Source organism: Phragmites australis, chromosome 4 (assembly GCF_958298935.1).
Source record: "Phragmites australis chromosome 4, lpPhrAust1.1, whole genome shotgun sequence".
Lineage (NCBI taxonomy): Eukaryota > Viridiplantae > Streptophyta > Magnoliopsida > Poales > Poaceae > Phragmites > Phragmites australis.
In genome coordinates this window covers 49,706,386-49,726,444 of record NC_084924.1, presented here as the reverse complement: position 1 = coordinate 49,726,444, position 20,059 = coordinate 49,706,386, and the positions used below count along the sequence as shown (strand labels likewise).

Sequence of the window (20,059 nt, the reverse complement as noted above, 5' to 3'; positions counted from 1 at the left end):
CGCTTGTGTTTCTCTCTTTCGTATGAGCAACATACATGATTTATTAGTTGTAGGTTCCTTACATGATACTAGTTTTACAATTAGTATTCTTTATGTGTCATGAGTTCAATCTATAGGATATCCTACTCATTATTATCAATAACAAGTGCATATATCTCATAAATATTTAACATTTTTATACATACATTTATGGAGAGTAGATCTTATAGTTTGTGATTTTGAGACTAACATATCTTTCAAGTGATATCTTTTGTAGTCTCATGGAATAATCAATAATTCTCTGGAGACATACAATGCTTAAAGGCTTCAATTGATATCTTTGTTAAATCTTTTGTTTATTTAAGCTATCTCTATGTATAATATGACTTAAACTCACTATCATGATATATTGTCTAGTTGTGCATATATTTTTTCTCATCATATATATATATAGAATGAGTTTAGATTATATTATATGAGTTTTATGAATTATGATCTATGTTCTTTCATTTTAATTGATATTCACATATCTTTTAAATTGAATCCTTACAAGTGATATCACTTTATTAGATCATAGTTTATGAAGCTATCTCTCATACGCTCTAATATTTTTCTCTTAAATTCAACATGTGCTTATAGCTCTTGCATAGGTTGATCATGGGAGATAGTGACGTTGAGCAAGGAGGAACCATAATAAAGGGGAATTAAGTGGTAAGAATATGCATTAAAGCAATGTGGTAAGATTTTGTGCTCTTTACAATTGGTATAATTTATTACTTGCCACTTGCTTTAGTTTTACCAATCACAAAAAATAGGAGATTGCAGCGAAAATAATTCTATTAGATCATGATTGTGATTTTGCTGATTAATAACAATGTAATTAATGAGACTAACATGTTTGTCAATAATATATATTAGTAGGTCTCATGGATGCAATATATTAAGAAGCCATCACAGTCGGGATAGAGTTTGGTTGAATTGAAGAAGTCTCAGAAAAAATAATTACACCGGAAGATCCGACGATCGGTAGTGTGCATGCCGGAGTATACGCCGGAGAAATTATTGCTGAGAGGATTGTAACAGTGGGAAGACCGAAAGACTACACGCCAAAAAATCCATTGATTGAAATGTACACGCTGGATCATTTGTTACAGAGAAGATGTCAAATTCTAGTTTGGTGTAGTTTAACACGTCAGATGGTCCGGCGATGAAAAAAAGTAACGTCGGAGTATTTTGCACTGAGGAAGGCGCGAGATGGCTCAGTTGAACACGTCAGAAGATCTGATGATGGAGCTGGTGAATACGCCAAAACATCTGGTGTTCACATTAGTTTTGAGTGGAGTTCTAACGGTTAGTTTTTAGAAGGTATACACACCAAAAGTTTCGGTGAGTACAATCTGTCTACACCGGAATATCTAGTGTATATAAAGAATTTGAGTCGTTATGGCATGACTGAATTTGTTGGAGTTCAGAGAAGCTCATATAGATATGAGAAGACATCCAAGCCATCAAAGTGCTAAAAGTGATCATCCAAGGTAATTGAGCATAAGATTAGAGAGTGATTAATGCTTATAGGCTTAGAGAGAAGTGTTGTTAGGTGCTGCAATCTAGAGAGTGGATCAAAGAGTGATCAAATCTTGTACCAAGAGATACGCTAGTGCCTTAGAATCTTGATGACTCGCCGGCACCTTGAGCCTTAGTGGCTCAAACTTGTTGACCCTCCAACTTGGTGTGGAGCAGTGGCAATAAACGTGTACGGGGACACGTAGGCATCTTCCTTGGTGGCTAAAACTTCGAAGTGAAGACGATGTATAAGTGACCGGAAGAGAGGTTAGTGGTGAGACTTTACCTTGGTGGCTTGGTTGCTCATCGTGCTTGAGGACTTGCCTTGGTGGCTTGGCAGCTCAAGAGTCGTGATCGGAAGAGTCTTACCAACCGAGAGTATACCCTTTGTGGAGCTCTAATATGGACTAGGGGTGGCTTGTGTGCCATTGATACCATGAGATAAAAATCCCTTGTGCTGAGTTTGCTCTCTCTACCTTATTTACGTTTTTGTATTTACATACTTACAATTTAACTTTCTAGAGTAGGTTGCAAACATTTTTGAACGGTAGAGTAGACACATTAAATAAACCTAGAACACATTTAGATATAAATTGATATAGGTTTATCTTGTAAAGTTTTTAGAGCTATTAATTTTTAAGTATCCTAATTCACCCCTTCTTAGGACGTTATCGTTCCTCACAATGGGTCACCAGAACCCGTTACTATAGAACCTTTAGTGATAGGTCTTTCTATGACCCGTCGCTTATGTAGTATCGGGTCGAGAACGTACCATGATCTACTCATTACTAATGTTATAAGTGACAGATCGTAACTACACCCGTCACTAATGTATAACACATTACTAATGTATAACACATTAGTGATGAGTCTCCCTAGGCCAGTTATTAGTGGCACGTTATGTTACAACTTGTCACTTATGACCTGACATTAGTGATAGATCTATCTGGGCCAATCATAAGTGACGTGTGATGTTACGACCCGTCATCGATAATAAGTCATAAGTGATGTGTACTATAATGACCTGTCACTGATGACTCGACTCTGTTATTAGAGCTGGCCAACTATAGCACGCCCAGCAGTTACAGAGCGCGATCTTAGCGCCAACTTCTGGCGATTTTCTTTGGTTTCACTAGAGACTCTCTAATATCTTGTTGATTTAAAGTTTGAATTATTGCTAGGTCTTTGAAGGTTCGTATCTCCCCCTTTCCTCCTCCTCTAGCCAGGAAGAAAGGCTCTAAGAAGCACTTACGAAGAAGTCGAGGGCTATTGTACTGGTGTAGAAGTCCACAAACATTGGAGAAGCATGGACTAATGCTCACATGAAATTCTAATATGGGAAGACTTTGATGAAGGTAGGTGACCTAACAAGGGTGGGACAAGTATGTGTGGACCTATATAATCACTATATATAGGCTTGTAGAGACACCCATACTCAATTCATAGTCGTACAATACAAACTATGTCACTTCTTAACTGACGATGACTACTTCTTTACGGGTTTCAATGACTTATATGACCTCTTCAACCTTGATGCCATGAACGTATCGTTATTACTGATCTTCATATTGTAAGTTCCTTAAAACTGGACATTTATTAATTAATACCACTAAATCTTGTTATTTTCTTATGTGGAGACACTTGATAAAAGAAACGAAGGAGTCCATCGGATCTTGACACTGATGCCATTTTAGTCTCGGTCATCAAATTGCATGGCGACTACGCTGTGGACTATGTGGCTAGGATAACGCAACACTATTCCAAAATTGACTACCTGTTGGGTCTCCACAACATTAGTGTTTATTGGATTATTTGCCTCAAGTGAAACTTGGTGTGATATCTCGACTTATCAAGACCAGTAGGACCAAAAGACAAACCTGGAGAGCGTGATTACAACGCTGTAAAATGACTCTTTATGTGTAAGTTCTGCTTGGTTTAGTTTATATATTTAATTTTTCTAACATTCAAATGTTTTCTAATCGATCACTCTTCATGTAGGGCTTTTCACAATTACCTTCGAGCTGATCTTAACTACAACGTGAAAGATGGCCGCAGACTGACATACAAGACCAGGTTCGTGGTAAATACTACCGAGCAGATTACCAAATGCTTCACGTTGCTGTTTTTTCCTTTTGATCTAGCAATAAATTTTCTTTTCCGTAGTGCTACCAACAACCACCTAGCAACGTCTGCAGATTCTATGTTACATACAACATGCTCCTATTTATGATCCGAGCAAAGGATATTCATGACATGGTTATTCATAACTAATTTCAGTGAATAGTTTAATTTCATGATAACATGACATTAGTTACGTGTCAAATTATGTAGGATTATGAGGCTTGTTTTTTCAACGACGGTGCACTCCCAGGGATTCGATAACGGATCGTCAAGTTCATAATATTTGAAGTCACCAACCCACACAGTGAGTTTCACTATAAAAACACTAGGTCATGAGATCTTATGTAATATGAAGTGATTATAACTTTATAACTTGTGATTTCGTGATAAATTGATTGAAACTTTGCAACCTTTGTGATTCTGTGATAAAGCGAGTTCTTATATAAGTATGTTTGTCGATATGGATATGGATGCAATACTGTTGTTTGTAAGGAGAAGATGACTGCTAAATCATGACTATGCTCCAGGATGTAGCTTGGAAACAAGAGAAACTTGCAAGGGCTGAGATCAATAGTGATGGATAAAGATCATTACCCGTCACTTATGACCTACACATAAGTGACAGGTAACTTTATCACCCGTCACTGATGTGTTTCCCCCAACACATGAGAGACACACATCAGTGATAGGTGAAGACTATTATTCGTCACTTATGACCTACACATCTGTGACAGATAACTTAATATTAGTGACGAGTAACCTTATAACCTATCACTGATGTGTTTCTTCCCAGCATATGAGAGACGCACGTCAGTGACATGTTACTATTATGACCCATCAATAATAATCTCTTATTAGCGACATGTTCGGGGTGATGGGTGCGTTACCCGTCACTAATGATAATTACCACCCATCACTGATGTGCTTTTTTCACATTGTGATTGACAATTCTACAAATGTAAATTGCATAAATTAAATGCTACAAGGTAATGTTCAATGTAAATAGAAGAATAAGGAAAGCTTTTTTCCCCTTATGTATCGAGGAGTTGATGCTCTCCTTAATCCTCACAGGAGCACACGCGTAAGGGTCTAGCTCTCTCTTCATTTGTTCAGGGACCAAACGCTCTCTAGCGGTAGTCTTTCTCTAATTCGGATCGGTGAACTTTAAACCGGTGCATTATTATTTTGGAGCTTCAACTAATCATCTTCATGAAGCTCACCGAGATCTAATATCATCAATTCATCTAGGTAACGCCAATCACAAAGAGTAGTACTTCGCGTCTGATGGAAGTATGTCTTGTCTCAACTCAAACGATCGCCGTGGAGCCGCATCTTAGGATCCCAAAGGGAGAACAATGGGACTGCAGTTGTGATGAACAATGCTTTTAGAGGCCACACTGGAAACTTTTATTTTCGCATGCGGAACAGGTAGTGGTTACCATGCTCCAATTTGCCAATCTCGTGTACACGCATGCTCCCGGCTAGTTCCATGCATGCCTGTTCTTCGCGTAGGAAGTAAAAGCGCTGATCACTGAGAGCACTGTCGAGTACGTATAGTGACGCCATGCGAGTTCCCTGCACATACATGGATTCTATACTTCTTCCATGAACAAAAATGAAACCTTCGTCCAGCGCATGCATATGTACCGGGCTTTCTTTTTGTTTATAAGAGGTATATCTCCACGCATGGCTGACAAAAGTTCTTTCTTTTCAAGAACCGGTACGGTTTAGCGTGGGATCCTGACTTTTCGGACAAATACAATCCAATGTAAGATATACCGTGTATATTTATCTGAACAAGCATCGTTGAGTGCAAGATGATTTAGACAAGCGGAAGATGAACGACCTTTTAGAGCGCAATAGAGATGGGAGGAGAATTATGTTTCATCGGGCATGCCATTTTGTTTGATTTTGTTTTCACAAACAAAATGAAGACAAAAAAAAAAAAAACACGCGTAGGAGAGGACAAAGTATTGTATGGATTCTGTGATGAATACAAAATACATAGTTCCACTACAATTTGTCTTTTGCGTCGATGCATAAGGACAGGTCTGACTTCAAGAAATTACGTAGTTCGCCTATTTCCGGGCCTTGTTAGGCGCCACGGGTTAATTCATCTACATGATAAGCCTGCGGAAAACTCTGATGAAACTGTGCTTGGGTCATCGTCATGTAGTGTGCTGCTCGCCATATGCAAGTATGGTGTAGTGATAGGTGTGAGTTGCTGTTGTTTCACTGAAGCTCGGTCACAACTATGCCATCGCCACGCCAACTTGTGAACAGAAAATGTGGATGAAGAGGATGACTTTTGCCTCGTTGGTGCCCAATCATGTTTATGCCTACCTTCATCAAGTGTGAACGAATGTGTCACCTTTGTCTCTTTGGTGCCTGGCAATGGTGTGCCCGTCAATAGAATAGTGACGTGGCCTTGTCGGCACTTGGCTAGACTTTCGCCAGCCTTGTTGGTGCTAGATGTTTGGTGATGGTGATGTAGCCTTTGTCACGTCCAACAATCGGCCATGGTCGATGTGGATGATTTATGTAAAAAAGTGCGTCACGACTGGCAACATTTAAAAAAAAAAAAGGTAGGAGAGGTGTTAATTATATTAAAAAGAAGATAATATCGGCCGTGGCCGAGAGACAACACAATACTATTCTCTCCGAAAAAGCCACCCAAGGAGGCTCGCTCCCGCAAAGTCCAAGGTGCTAGCTTCGTCTTTGATCCTATAGGCCACGACGAGTGCAGGTTGTTCCACTTTATTGAAGGTTCTGAGTTGCGTTCCTTCTAGATCTCCTAGCAGACGATGATACTGAAGTTGGTGGATGTTATTAGCCATGTCTGTCCATTGGTGGATGAAGTTGGACTGCGGCCATGAAATCGGCTTGAGAGAAGGTTGCAACACCCAATTTGCAAGATATGACCAAACACGCTTGGTGAATCTGCATTTAGTGAACCTATCCGATGTCCCTAACTTGTTCAAGCAAATAATTTTCATTTGGACGATATCATGCTTTGGACGATGCTTATTATACAATTATTTGACAATGTCTTGCTCCCGTGCGAGGGGGCAAGGAACAACCATGATTTTAGCCTTCCTGGCGTTGTGGAGCTGATCAAGGCAACAAAGATGCATGGGCCGTACACCAGGTCGTAGCGCGGCGCGGTGGTGGCGATCTGGCAGCTGCTCACATGCATTGTTTGCAGTGTGGCCGCAGGGCTCACCTAAGATATATAGCGCGTGGCCACCAAACTTGACATTTTCTCTCCATCTAGCTTGGAGCCTTCTTATCGACACCAACAAATGTGCTTACCGTGGAATGGAACGTGCTGCAGACTTGGTGCGTTCATGCATGAACGATTGCTCGTTTTATAGAGCAGTGGAAGGAAAATGCATGCATTATAAGAATAATGTGAATCTCCTTCTCCTCCCCCCCACGCCAACCAAATGCCAGCGTAAAAGGGCAGCATTATGCTATGCACTCCTTTTATCCGCATAGGTCCAGATCGAGGCCACTCACCCAAACAGCACACAGCACAGCCTTTCATCGTCGGGGCCTACAACCATTCCCTCCATTTACAAGTAACTGACACTTTTGACTTTTACTATTTAAAGCTTGTTTCACCTAACGTCTTTTCTATTTTTACTTCACTAAGTATTTGAATAAATATTGTTAGTCAAAGCAAAAAAAAAAAAAAAAAAAACAGAGGGAGTAAAAAACCAAAACAACTGGCACCATCGAGATACATGTCCGTGGTATAGTGGGCAGATACGATTGAAAACGGTGCGCGCCTATCTGATTGTTCAGACAAAAATAATGCTCTCAAGTCTCAAGTAAAGAAACAAAGAAAGAAATGGCAGCGCTTTCTCCTGGAGGGGAAGGGGAAGGGGAAGAAGCACAACATACACCACACCACCTGATCTCAACTAACGACTCGACAAAAATAACATCACACAGCGCAATTGACCTGAACCAGATAACCTTATTCGAGATCGTCCTTTCTATTAAAACAATTGTTACGAGATCGCATCATTTACCTTGGATTAGGCGGGCACAATGGACTGCATTTCTCTCCTCCTCCTCTTCCTGGCCCTCCGCAGAATCTGCAGGCTCTCCTCGGTGGCTTCCTTCAGCAGGTGGGACTCCGTGTCAGCTGCACCGTACAAACAGAGTCACACATCGTTCATGTCCAGCTCTTGTTCAAGTACAGAAAATAATACTATGATCTTTCCAGAAGAGAAAATTCAACGTAAGGAAGGAACACAAGGTAAAGTTCAGCTCACCTGTTTGTGTCTTCAGAATCACGCACGAAGCACGGCCATCACTGTCATCATCAGAGTCGATGATTATCATGACTGGTGGTGCCTGCATTTTGCATTCACTAGCAACCATGATCACACGCTGATGAATATAATGCAAGTGCAGCTTTGCAATCTACCGCTATCACTTGCTTTGACAGGCAAAATACCAAGTTATAGCCACGGCATGGATGAAGCATGGTCAAGTAAATTCAGTTATGCTCGTCTTGAGCTATTATCAATGTTGCAGGGTAATAAGCTATTTGCCAACAGATATTACTGAAAGCATTGATCCAAAGCAAGAACAGTCAACAACTTAATTTTGGGAGAGGCACCACTTATCATTTTCACTGAGCTAAAAAGAAGCAAGACAGAATACCTTCTTAGTTGCCACTTGCTGGGTGACCTTTCTATTCGGCAGCACCTCTTCCTGTTTTGGTGTCACCCTGGTTCTAGAACCAGTCAACTTTTGTGGAAGCGCTTTCACCTTTCCCTGTTCTACCTTCAGCTTCGGATCTGCCACCTTTGCAGGAAAAAACAAAGGTGCAGGAAGCCTGGCATTAATAAGCAAGCTAGTCAGAATCCAAAGTCAAACGAAGACACGGAAAAGGAAAATCAGTGCAAGTATATGTTCAGAAAGTGGCAGCCATGCTAGTAATACAACTGAAGAATAACAACATAATCTTGTTGAGAGAAAGAAAAAAAACAAAGTAAAATTCCACTGCAATAGCATTAGAATATGCTACCATTTCAAGATTTGAACCGTTGCCATTAACCAGATGCAATATAAAAGAAGCACCTTATAACATGTCCATGCTTCTAAGGAGGAATGTTTAATAAGCTTTCTGAAAAACATATAACAATTTCTAAAACTTATATTTGAGGATTCAAGATTTGACAATTCAATTTGCAATTCGATTCCAAACTTCCAGTTCAATGCTCCATGCTAAGGGAATTGAAGATACAACTAAAATCAGGCTAGGATGCAGAAAAGGAAAAATCATTGCAAGTATATATTGAGAAAGTGGCAGTCATGTTAGTAACACAACTGAAAGAAAACCAACTTAATCTTGTCAAAAGAAAGAAGAACAAAACTAACATTCCACTGCAATAACCTTGGAACATGCTTCCATTTCACACTCAAACTGCTGTCGTTAATTAGATGTAATGAAAAAAGAAGCAGGTCATCAAAAGATCACACATCCAATGTTGAAATTTTTAACCAGCCTTCAGGTGCATATAACAATATCTAAACCTTGTTTTCGAGGATATCAAAACTTGACCACTCGGTTTGCACTTTGATTAATCATTAAGAGAACTTCAAGTTCAACGCTCCATGCAACAACAACAGAAAATTATCTAATAACTGGAGTTTGTAAGAATTTGAGGCTAGAATATTACACTTTTGGTGCTGGTACTTGGTTCGTATGGGGCTGTCCACCTGCTACAGGTATTTGGTTCATCTGGGGCCTTCCGTTTGCTTCTGGTTTTTGGCTCATCAGGGGTCTTCCATTTGCTGCTTGTATTTGGCTCATCAGGGGTTTTCCATTTACTGCTGGTATTTGGCTCATCAAGGGTGTTCCATTTGCTACTGGTGTTTGGCTCATAAGGGTTTTTCCATTTGCTGCTGGTGTTTGGCTCACCAAGGGTCTTCCATTTGCTACTGGTGTTTGGCTCACCAGAGTTGCTACTGGTGCTTGGTTCACCTGGGGCCTTTCATTTGCTACTGGTAGTTGGTTCACCAGGGGCCTTCCGTTGGTTGTGCAGCACTGATCCTTCAGCCAAGACGAAAAAGAAATAACTAAGAGAGGAGGATACTGATGGAGTTTTGACTTCGATTACTTTAGAATGAATACATACCGTTGGCATTTGCGTTGCAGATGGCATACTGTTGAGAGATCTGATAGCTCTAACAACCCCCTGCACGGAGAGGCAAAGATCAGCCAGTTTAAATCAAACAGTGGCACTGCATTGTTTCTCTCAGTACGCCATGGTTTCAGAATGCAAAACAATATACAGGATTGCCCATGTCTTAAGTCATCTCCAAATTTGAGCTAACTTGGTTTCTCTCAGTAACACCATGGTTTCAGAATGCAAAACAATTTACGGGATTGTCTATATGTATTAAGTCATCTCCAAATTTGAGCTAACTTGTATGTTTATATGAACCAGAACCGACATGTATTGAGATAACAGAACTTCACGGGCTAGCAGCTGGGCATGATATTAATTGTGTAGCCGTGTGCATATTCCAACCATCAGAAGAACCCAAAGACCAATGAACCTATTGGACTCATATCAAAATTAAAGGTGAATCATAACATAAGAAACTTGAGAACTACCTCCATCTCTTTTGTAAAAATTCTGAAGATGTCACTCTGGAGTTGCCTTAAATCTGCCTCTATTTGTTTTGGCCAGACTGAAAGGGTTGAGAATATCTCATCCAGTTTTCTGGAGTGGGAGTTCAGAACACTCAGTTGATCAGCATTGCTTTTGGTGCTGCTCTCAACAAGTGCTTTGAGATCATCTTGTCCCTTAAGCTGCAACATGAGTAAATAAATCAAACTTTGTTATCTGTGAAAACAGAAGGTAGTAGGAGAAAGGACTGAAGCATCAATTATCCTTACAATTTTCTGCAGTGAGTTGTCTAGGAGAACAACTTTTTGCTGTATACTGCCAGCTGAACATGACACATACGTCTTTCAGTGATGCACCAGTTGTTGAGTAAGAGCATAATTAGAGTGCAAAAGCTCACAAACAAACAGAAATTTCTGCAGTGTCTTGTGATTGGAATTCAAGTACCAATTAGGGGGACTTACAATCTAGTGATGCTTCCTTCATGGCTCTGTTTAACTGCATAACATCATTTTGTACCGAATCTAGTACCATTCCCATCTTATGCACCGAACTTGCCAAATGCTGAAATTTGCGCTCAACATCCTCATTAGCAAACTGACCTGTTAAAATACTAACTGTCAGGCGCACCAATTAAATAGAGATACAATGAAAGCATGACAGCTTAATGACTGTAGTCTAGAAATATAATGGCTCCGGTTTTACTTTTCATTAGAAAAAACATGCACCAGACCAGCCTTGTGCTTAGTGAATGACATAAGTTGATTTAACCTGTTCAAAACACCACATTCAACTGTGCCCCCAGTTTTTTTCTGAAATACTACTATGCTGATATGCATAAATTGAAAACAGTACCAAATGCAGCATAGGGGTCTTGAGGGTTTACATCTACTGTCAGGAAGAGAAGGGTTCCACCGATGGACAGAGTTGCTTGATAGTTTGGCCAGTTGCAGCTGAGATTCTTCTCGCACGCAAGATGTTGAATTGACAGGAAACGAAGGCATCTTCTTTGATGAGTCGTCATGCAACCCGAATCTCTGGTCACCAAACAAAAGAAAACGGAGGTCATAATTGGGCAAGAAACCATTACTATACATCTTTGAAAACTAATGAGCTGCAATTAGAAACACAGGTGCTCTGAGTGAAACATGAGCAGCAGGAGCACTGTCACTTTGGGCATGCATCATGCCTTCATGAATAAAGCAATTGAGGGTCAGAAAATAACGGGACGAAATTGCATATTGGTGGCACCTAGAAGGGCACAGATTTCAAAAAGACTCACAGAAAGAAATCGCGATTTCAAACAGCCTCACATTCTCAGATGGATATCTATTCCTAATAGCTTCAGTATATGTGTGCAGCAAAAGAGATACCAGGATGGTGCTACCAGTATCAGAGCAAACACTTTTACTGATCAGAAATTCAGAATAGATTAGTCGTTCATGTAAAGACCATTACAGAAACAGCTAAATTATTCAATCTGCGCAGTGTGGTTCTGAATACTACAAATTTGTGCAAATGACGACAACCAATACACCTGAAAAATCCTCAAGCAGTACACACTTTACAAATTTCTGCAGGTCACTGCAGCAATTTGAAGTATTCCATCCACGCATCAATCAAGCACAACTGAAATCACATGAAGCAACTAATCCAAAACGATCAACCTGATGCAACTAGCACGACACTCACAAAATTTCCAACCACTAATTACCCTTCAGGAACGCACCGATCAAGCAAAACCGCCAGTTCCGCTGATCACAACACCATTTGAGTAGAAAGCGATTAGCGGCTCGCATCACCGATCACCACACATGAACTGCAACGAGAGAGGGGGAGGGACGGGACCTGATCGCGCGCGGGCGAGGCGAGGTGGAGGCTAAGGAGGTTCTCGTCGAGGGACGCCTGCGAGAGCTGCGACTGCGAGTGCAGGAGCGACGACCCGCCGCCACTTCCTCCACCACCCTGCGAGAACGACTGCTGCGACAGCGACTGCGACCGCTGCTGCTGCGACGCCACCGCGGACAAACCCGACGCACCCACCCCGCCGGTGCTGCCGCTCCCTCCGGTCCTACTGAAGCAACACAAACACACCACGAACCGAACACATATGAGACGAGCGGAAGCAGAGCGGTGTGAGGGGATGGAATTGGGCGGGGAGGTGGGGGATTTCACCGGGGAGGGAGGACGGAGATGGAGCCAAGGTCGCAAGCCTTGTTGATCTTAAGCTTCATCGCCTTCTCCCGTAGAGGGTCTCCAGAGAGGATGAGGAGGCGGTGGCGGTGGTGATCGCCGGTGAGAGAGGAGGAGGCGCTGCAAATTTGAAATTTCTGCCCTCTGCCTAGCTGGCCTGCCTGGTGAGCGCTTTTTATAGGCTGTTTCTCCCACCCAGCCATGTGGGCCCATGTGTGGCGGTGACTGGAAAATTGACGTGTTCTACTTCCATAGGGTCACTGACACCTGGGGCCCAAGTTTTTATCAAAAATACTGCAGCAACCTTGTAGTGCCCTGTTTGTTTTTTATTTTGATTATGAATTCTAGCTTCAAAAGCAAAAATAAACAATCCCAATATAAAAACTAATTCTCACAATCTATAATCCAAATTGTACAAATGAAATTCCACAATTCAAAGTTTAGGAAAATGCTTCCAGATTGTAAAAACGAACATAGGCTAAATTGTAACAATCCATAGCAAAAACGAACATACCCTAAATTTGTTTGCTGAACCTGTAGATGTAAAAGAAAAGGAAAATAATATCAAACCACGTAATAATATGCTGATATTGTACTTAGCATAATAGACGACAATAGAACAGCATCAACATACCGATAGAAATCTGGGACACTGAAAACAAACTAAACTCAACACATTCAGTTGAGCAGCAACGACAATTCTTCACTACAACAGTTTGAACATGACATGATGCCACCATTTATTACTTCGAAAACAACAGATCAACAACAGAGTGTTCTTGTGGTCAGTAGCGTGAGACTAGTAAGCAGTACATTAAGCACACTGCGTTCTCTGCTGACCCAAAACAACACAAATATAAGGCGGTTCGAAAGGGATGCGCCACATCTACAATATATATCAGGAAGACAATTCAAGAGCTACTGCAAAACTAACGGGTAAATTGTCGCACTGATCGGGCTGAAATGCTCTGAAAATCTTTGTAGGTAATATCTGTGACCTGCTATTGATTCAGATGCACGGTCCAACCCATCCAATCCTCCACATGGCTCATCTGGAGGCTTGTAAGTGACTTGTATAGCTGCTGAGATATGATGCCAACTCCTTGGTTGCCATATTCTACCCTGCAAATAAAAAACCATGGTCCTAGACTCGAACATGGCCACCCATTACTCTATGAAGAATGAAATTTTCCATCTCAAAGAAAGAATGACATTTCCACTTTCTACAAATCAACAATGCAACAAGCACACGGATGTTTTGTAAGTTCAAGTGCAGGGGTGAAATTGGCTGCTGTTACATAATACCACAGTAATCAGTCTCAGAAGAACATTATCACCCTCACAGTAATACTGGATTCCATCTCACACTATATTTTGCTTTTACCCAAAGCAGGGAAAAAGACCTCGGTCCAAATAGCTGGTTAGTAACATACAACGCTACATTGAAGGAATGCATGCAAGCAAGCAACAGTTATATCAGGAAGAGATGATGACAGGTACAATCGAGGTACCAACATTCATAAACCAGCACTCCCAAGAAAAAAGAAAAACAAAGACTGAATAACATACAAAATAACTGATTACAAGGAAATAATCACAGCAGTACACTGAAATGATCGGAAAATACAGAACAGGAAGTATTTACTGGTCACTGGGACAAGGAGGTTTCGCTCATCGTGTTTTATTTAAGTAGTAACATCTGTTTGGTGCTATTTCAAGAAAAAGGCCATGTCTTATTCAAATAAATTATAATGATACTTTTTTGAAGAAACAATACAAACTTCTAATTCATCATTCATGCATATAGAATAACAAATAAACTAGCAAAGCTGCAAGGCAAGGCAGACGCATCACCTTTTCCCCATATATGTAATGCTCCCCACAGGTGACACCACAACAGCAGTTCCCGTGCAGAAAACTTCGTTAGCGTTAAACAACTCATCTACTGACACCAGTGCCTCAAGGATACCGACTAGAGGGGAGAGGGGAGGAGGGGGGAGGGGAGGTGAATAGGCAGTTTCAAAAACTAATATCTTAGCGATCAAATAAAACTTGAGGAAATTAAACTAGAGATCACTAAAGCAATATAAAGTAACAAGAACTATGTTAAAGTTTGCAATCCTAAGGTGACATGCAACAAATTATATTCTAGGGAGATAAATTGCATAAAGTAAATTGCATGAATATAAAAGGCACAAGAGATGACATCCGAAATTTTATCCCGTGGTATCGCTGATTTGCCAATCACCCCTAATCTACGTTGAGGTGAGTTCAAGCTTCTAACCGCTCCTCTATCAAATATGCAATTTTTACATCAAGAAATGTTTCGAGCAACTTGATCTTAAACCAAAATAGAATAATGAACTACTCAATACCTTAATTTCACTAGAGTAGCATTTTACCGCTCCGGCAAGGCGTGCTCAAGGCTTTTCACAATTACTATCGTGGCTCCTTCACAAACTCCTTTGAAGTGCTCAATGATGCAACCACCTTCAAGCCGTCTAGAAGGCAACAACATTTAAGAGTAATAAGTTGATGACGCTCGCTTGAAGGATCACAAATGCCACCAAAACTCAACCGCTACAATGCAATACACTAGATGCTCTCACACTCAACCACTAAGACAAGAGAGGGAGAGGATGAGGGCAAAGTGCTCAAGAGTTCAGAAATGAGATGCTTGCTTACCCCTTTGAACCAGCAAGAGGTCTATTTATAACCCACAACTCAAAATGTGACCGTTACCCAAAGTTTGAATACTCTGCGCATTTGACGGTTAGACCACTGCCAATACAACGACTATAAAAGGTGTAATGATAACTCTGACATCAGAGAAAAACTGACCTGACGGTTAGACCGTCACTTGTCTCGATCAGACTGCGAGCCTAGAACAGAGTACCAAAACTCTCTCTTCCCTGGCGGTTAGACCAACTAGCCTCGGCGGTCAGACTGCCAATAGGAGTAGAGCTCTCTGTTCCTTGGCGGTCAGACCGAGACACCCCTGGTTAGACCAGGACTGAGGTCCTTCTCAAAATTCTACCTAGTTTATACAACGGTTAGACTGGCCACACCTGTCAGTCAGATCGCCACTCAGGAACTTAGAAAAAATCTGCTTTGTTTATACAACAGTCAGATCGGCCACACCTAGCAGTCAGACCGCCACTACACAGAAAACTCTCAGCGGTAGTTTTTCTAAGGTTCTTGTCAAACTAAAATCCTCATTTTATAGCAATTGTGACACTTTTGATATCTCAAATGAGCGCACATCAACCCCTCTTGATAGTACGAGACTTATCCTATCAATTCAATCATTTTTCTTCTCTAATCATCATTGACTGACAAAAGAAAATACCATATATTTTATACCTTTGCTTTGAGCTAGCCATTTGCATATCTTCCAAATATGCTTCTTCTAGCTTCACAACATTCTTAGGACTAACTTTTTCATAACTCAATTAAACATATTAGTCTATAAATTAAATATTATCATTAATTACCAAAATTCGAATTAGAGGCCTAGATGCTTCAACCAGGCGCTCCTCAACCTTACAAGAAACCAACTGCATTAGTTAAGACTACATAAAATTAGAGGCAGCATAAGATGAAGTTGATCCTACTTCGCATATCCTGCTACCTATGCTAACAAGTTACACATTCGAAGTATTTAAGGTTTGAAAACTACAAATATGATCACTTAAACTTGCAGTTAAAATGCATTGTTCAGGCAATCAGGCAGTCATTTCTTCCCCAGCTCCTTGTAAACCATGAAACTGATGAGTAATTTACCTTGAAGCCTTTGCTCTGAGCAACTTTGATGATACTTTTCCTTGTTATACCAGGCAGTATTGTACCTTTAATTGCAGGAGTAGAATGACATTGCCCTGGAGCAGAAAGACAAGAAAATAACTTCATCATATCATAATAAGCTTAAATAAGATCCTCGATGTCCTCAACTTAAGTGAATAAAATTCCTCAAGAAAAACAAGGCAGGTTACATTTGCACGTAACTATAAAGAAATGACTAAATTCATATGTATGAATGAGCAAGTCATCCGCCAGGGGGCAAAAAATGGAACTTTCTACACAACTAAGGTGAAAAAAAAACTAAAAGAACCGAAGCAGTTTTTTTTTATCTTAATGGAATATTCATGCCACTTCACTGCTGGGGAACTGCTGTGTGAGTTATGAATAGCACTTGTATTCAATAATAGCCCTAATGGGGCAATATATAGAGTACATGACAGAGTACACGAAAATGATTCTAATAACGAAACATAAAGGACTCTGCTAATGAATACATAAAGGATAATACTCCTAACACCCCCTCCCCTCTCAAATGCAAGGCGTATGCAATAACGTTGCATTTGAAAGAGTGGACACTAAGTACTAAACTGAGACAATATAAAATTCATACATCCAAAATCTATCTCTTCAAAACCATTGTAGAGTGAAGCCTAGGTAACCTGTCGTGATGATGTCAACAAAAGAATATCCTAGATCAAGAATCGCAACCAAAACGATGAAGAGTTGCAAGATGAAAAACGGAATTGTCACTAAAACTATGGAAAGACCTAGATGGCACATCTGCATCAATAACGACGTGAAAAGATTAGCTAAACAAAGACGAAATTTAGCTAACCACAAAAGAAATCAACTGACTGATGAAGGAATATGTGGACTCGCACGGCATAGAAGAACTCAAAGAGAAACAGGGATGTGGACACAATGGAAGAAAAGACTAAAGAAAAATAGAGATACTAGCAACGAAGGTGAAAGCAACAAAACTAGCAAGAGCAGCGAAAATGATACTAGTAGCAATGGGCAACAACACAAGAAAAAATGCACAGAAGAGGAAGTCCAGACAACAGCAGTATGAAGCCACCGTGCCATCCTCAAAAAATGTAGCATGAGATCCACAACCCAAATACCACCACCAAGCCTAGAAGAAGCCCATCAAGCATCTGGATCGACCCATGTGTGACACAAAAGGAGCAACCCACTGTACCACCAGCAAGCATCCCACCAAAGCATCTGTTAGCTCCTACTACTGCACCACGAACTGAGCAGAGCATGCAACAGAGCAAAGCAGAAAACCGTTGTACGCCAGCAGACCAAGGCATGATAGATCCAATCAGATCCACCCAATTGGCTCCCCACAGCGGTGGATTCGATCCCGGCCGCCTTCGACGAAATCTGGCGACGTGCGGCAACGGGCGACAAACCCCAGGGGCACACAACGACACTCAAGGGATCCTAGCGGCACGCGACATGCTCAACGTAGAGGACGCGATGTGCTTCGACGGATGAGTCTAGGCGACGTGTGACAGAGATGATGATCTGGCGGCGCCCGTGAAGATAACGTTTTGGCAACGGGAGGATCCACAGCGACAGCGGGGGGATGAGCCGCTGCACCATGCGAAACGAAGCTCAGCAAACTTGATGAGGATCCGAACGAGCAACAACAAATAGAGAAGGGCAACCATGCCCTAACCGATGAACTACTCAGGATGAAGAGCAGCACAATGTAGAAGAGTTGTTCAAGATGAAGAACAACACAACAACTACAAATTGCTCCGGATGAAGAGCAACCTAACGGTGATGATTATGTGTGTTAGTGTAACGCACATGAAGAGAGAAAACCGAGCCCTAAACTTGATTCTGATACCATATTATGAATAGCACTTGTATTCAATAATAGTCCCAATGGGGCAATATATAGAGTACATGACAGAGTACACGAAAATGACTCTACTAATGAATACGTAAATGATAAGGATTCTATACTCCTAACAATGTTCAACGGCGATCTAGTGACCATACATGACCATCAGTGGGGACTTCTTTTTTTTTTTTTTGCATTTGGTGCACTACTAAACCAAATGATGTTGCATAGGCTAAAGAACATGTTGTGGATAACTAGAATGTTGATCAGCATCCAAATAAAGGACATCGGAATATACTTTCTCCTTTGCAATCTTTTGCGCTTTCAGTACCTACATGGTAAACACAAAGTATGCAGTTAAGTAACCAATTGAAGCAATGAACAATATGACTTCCGCAAGTGCTGATTCATAAAGTTACCGAGCCATAGTTTCCAATGGTTTTCACACCTCCAGTTCCACCAGGGCTAGCACGGTGAAATTTGTCTTCAACAATCAAATTAATAGGAGATAAACCTTCCTGTAGAACAAGGTTAACAAAGTTCTAATCAACATATAGGCAGCCAATATGTTGAAAAAAACTATTTAAGATGCATCACTGAGCTCATATTCTAGGTGGTATCATGAAAAGGATATCTGCTTGTGACATAATTACTATCCTATACCACCATCTACTGAGAGCAGGGGGAGAACACTGGTTGTAACATTTTACTCTAGGTCCATGATTCTTTATATTTTGGATGAACGCCTACAGAATCTGGTGGAATTTCAAGTAAAAACTCAATACGAACCTTGAAAATAATTCCCAACAGGGGAGACAAATGATAAAGGTATACGCAGGAGCAGGTGCAAGACCAAGAACAGACCCGCTGCCCATTAGTAGTGGCTTGATATACAAGGAACCTTTACCAGTGGGAGGTACCTAGGAACATGATACGTTAGTAAGGAGATATTGAATCATGAAGTCATAAAGACAAGTATTATAGAATACATAGCCTAATACAATGAACACATGAAAAACATAAATTACTAACCCATCTTTTATTTGCCAGAACAGTTTGTTTTACGGAATCAACAAATTGCTCAACAGTTGGAGCAAGCATGCACATTCTCTCTGCACCAGTTCTCATCCTTATTGCATTCTCCTCTGGATGAAATAATAGGATGGACCCGTCGGTTTTCCTTTATGCTTTTAGCCTTTAAAAATCCCTGCATACCAAAAATGTCATTGTCTAATTTCCAGATTACAATAGTTCGAATTAACCAATCCACCAGAGATAAGAAACAAGGCCTCCCACCTCCTTAAACAAAAGGCAAGGTCAGTGACAGTTGTTAAAATTATCTCGATTCTTTTGGCATCTTTACAAGGAAATACAAAAGGCAAGCTGGATATCCATTTGAAGGAATAAAACGTCCATTCGTTGGGCCAGGGAGGTGAAGCACGATGGGATTATCCAGAAAGGCCACGCAAAGCGAATCTATGCAATTTTATTTTGGTAGCCATACCGCGATACTATTTTTTTTTATATATAAAAGAGGGGTAGCCATAGTGCCATACAAGTAGGCGAGTTTCTGTGCCTGCTTTACGGATTCAACCATTCAAGGCATGAATAAAGTGGTCAAAACACGAGAGACAAGCCATTTATGTGAAACTATCTGTCTAATGGCATTCCGGTACTGTAAAATCGTCATTTGTTATCAATCCCATGGACCATGGTCATTTGGCCTAATCCTTTTGCCGAGTCTTCCTCCTTTCAAGCTCCACCCAAGCCATTTCCCAGTCACTTTACGCACGGCTAGAAACTCCCTTCTCTCCAATGTTCTGAAGATGTCAGCAGAAAGCAAGTTGTAGTCTAACCCCATTCCCTAAATCTCTCCCTAAATCCACGCTCC

The 20,059-nt window shown here is 40.9% G+C and overlaps 1 protein-coding gene, 1 long non-coding RNA gene and 1 pseudogene across 5 annotated transcripts; 1 reads left to right on the top strand and 2 right to left on the bottom strand.

The window, feature by feature from the left end:
* Positions 1-2,384: 2,384 nt before the first annotated feature.
* Positions 2,385-4,072, top strand: LOC133914543 (uncharacterized). Its single transcript, XR_009909264.1, has 3 exons — positions 2,385-3,461; positions 3,541-3,615; positions 3,706-4,072. It is a non-coding gene; the product is annotated as an uncharacterized LOC133914543 (long non-coding RNA).
* Positions 4,073-5,746: 1,674 nt separating this feature from the next.
* Positions 5,747-12,818, bottom strand: LOC133917132 (protein PAIR1). Of its 4 annotated transcripts, XM_062361127.1 has the most exons (12): positions 12,492-12,818; positions 12,165-12,390; positions 11,203-11,353; positions 10,781-10,918; positions 10,589-10,641; positions 10,304-10,501; positions 9,822-9,881; positions 9,363-9,736; positions 8,341-8,515; positions 7,947-8,028; positions 7,701-7,816; positions 5,747-6,223 (listed from the first exon to the last, which is right to left on the bottom strand). In XM_062361127.1, the coding sequence occupies exons 1-11, from the start codon at positions 12,710-12,712 to the stop codon at positions 7,707-7,709; spliced, it is 1,788 nt and encodes a 595-aa protein (XP_062217111.1). In that variant the 5' UTR covers positions 12,713-12,818; the 3' UTR covers positions 5,747-6,223; positions 7,701-7,706. The 4 variants fall into 4 exon arrangements, with proteins under 4 accessions (XP_062217111.1, XP_062217113.1, XP_062217109.1 ...); XM_062361129.1 differs by lacking the exon at positions 5,747-6,223 and having other exon boundaries at positions 7,417-7,816; positions 9,363-9,730; XM_062361125.1 differs by lacking the exon at positions 5,747-6,223 and having other exon boundaries at positions 7,418-7,816.
* Positions 12,819-12,996: 178 nt separating this feature from the next.
* LOC133914922 (branched-chain amino acid aminotransferase 2, chloroplastic-like) lies at positions 12,997-19,359 on the bottom strand (annotated as a pseudogene).
* Between the last annotated feature and the right edge of the window lie 700 nt (positions 19,360-20,059).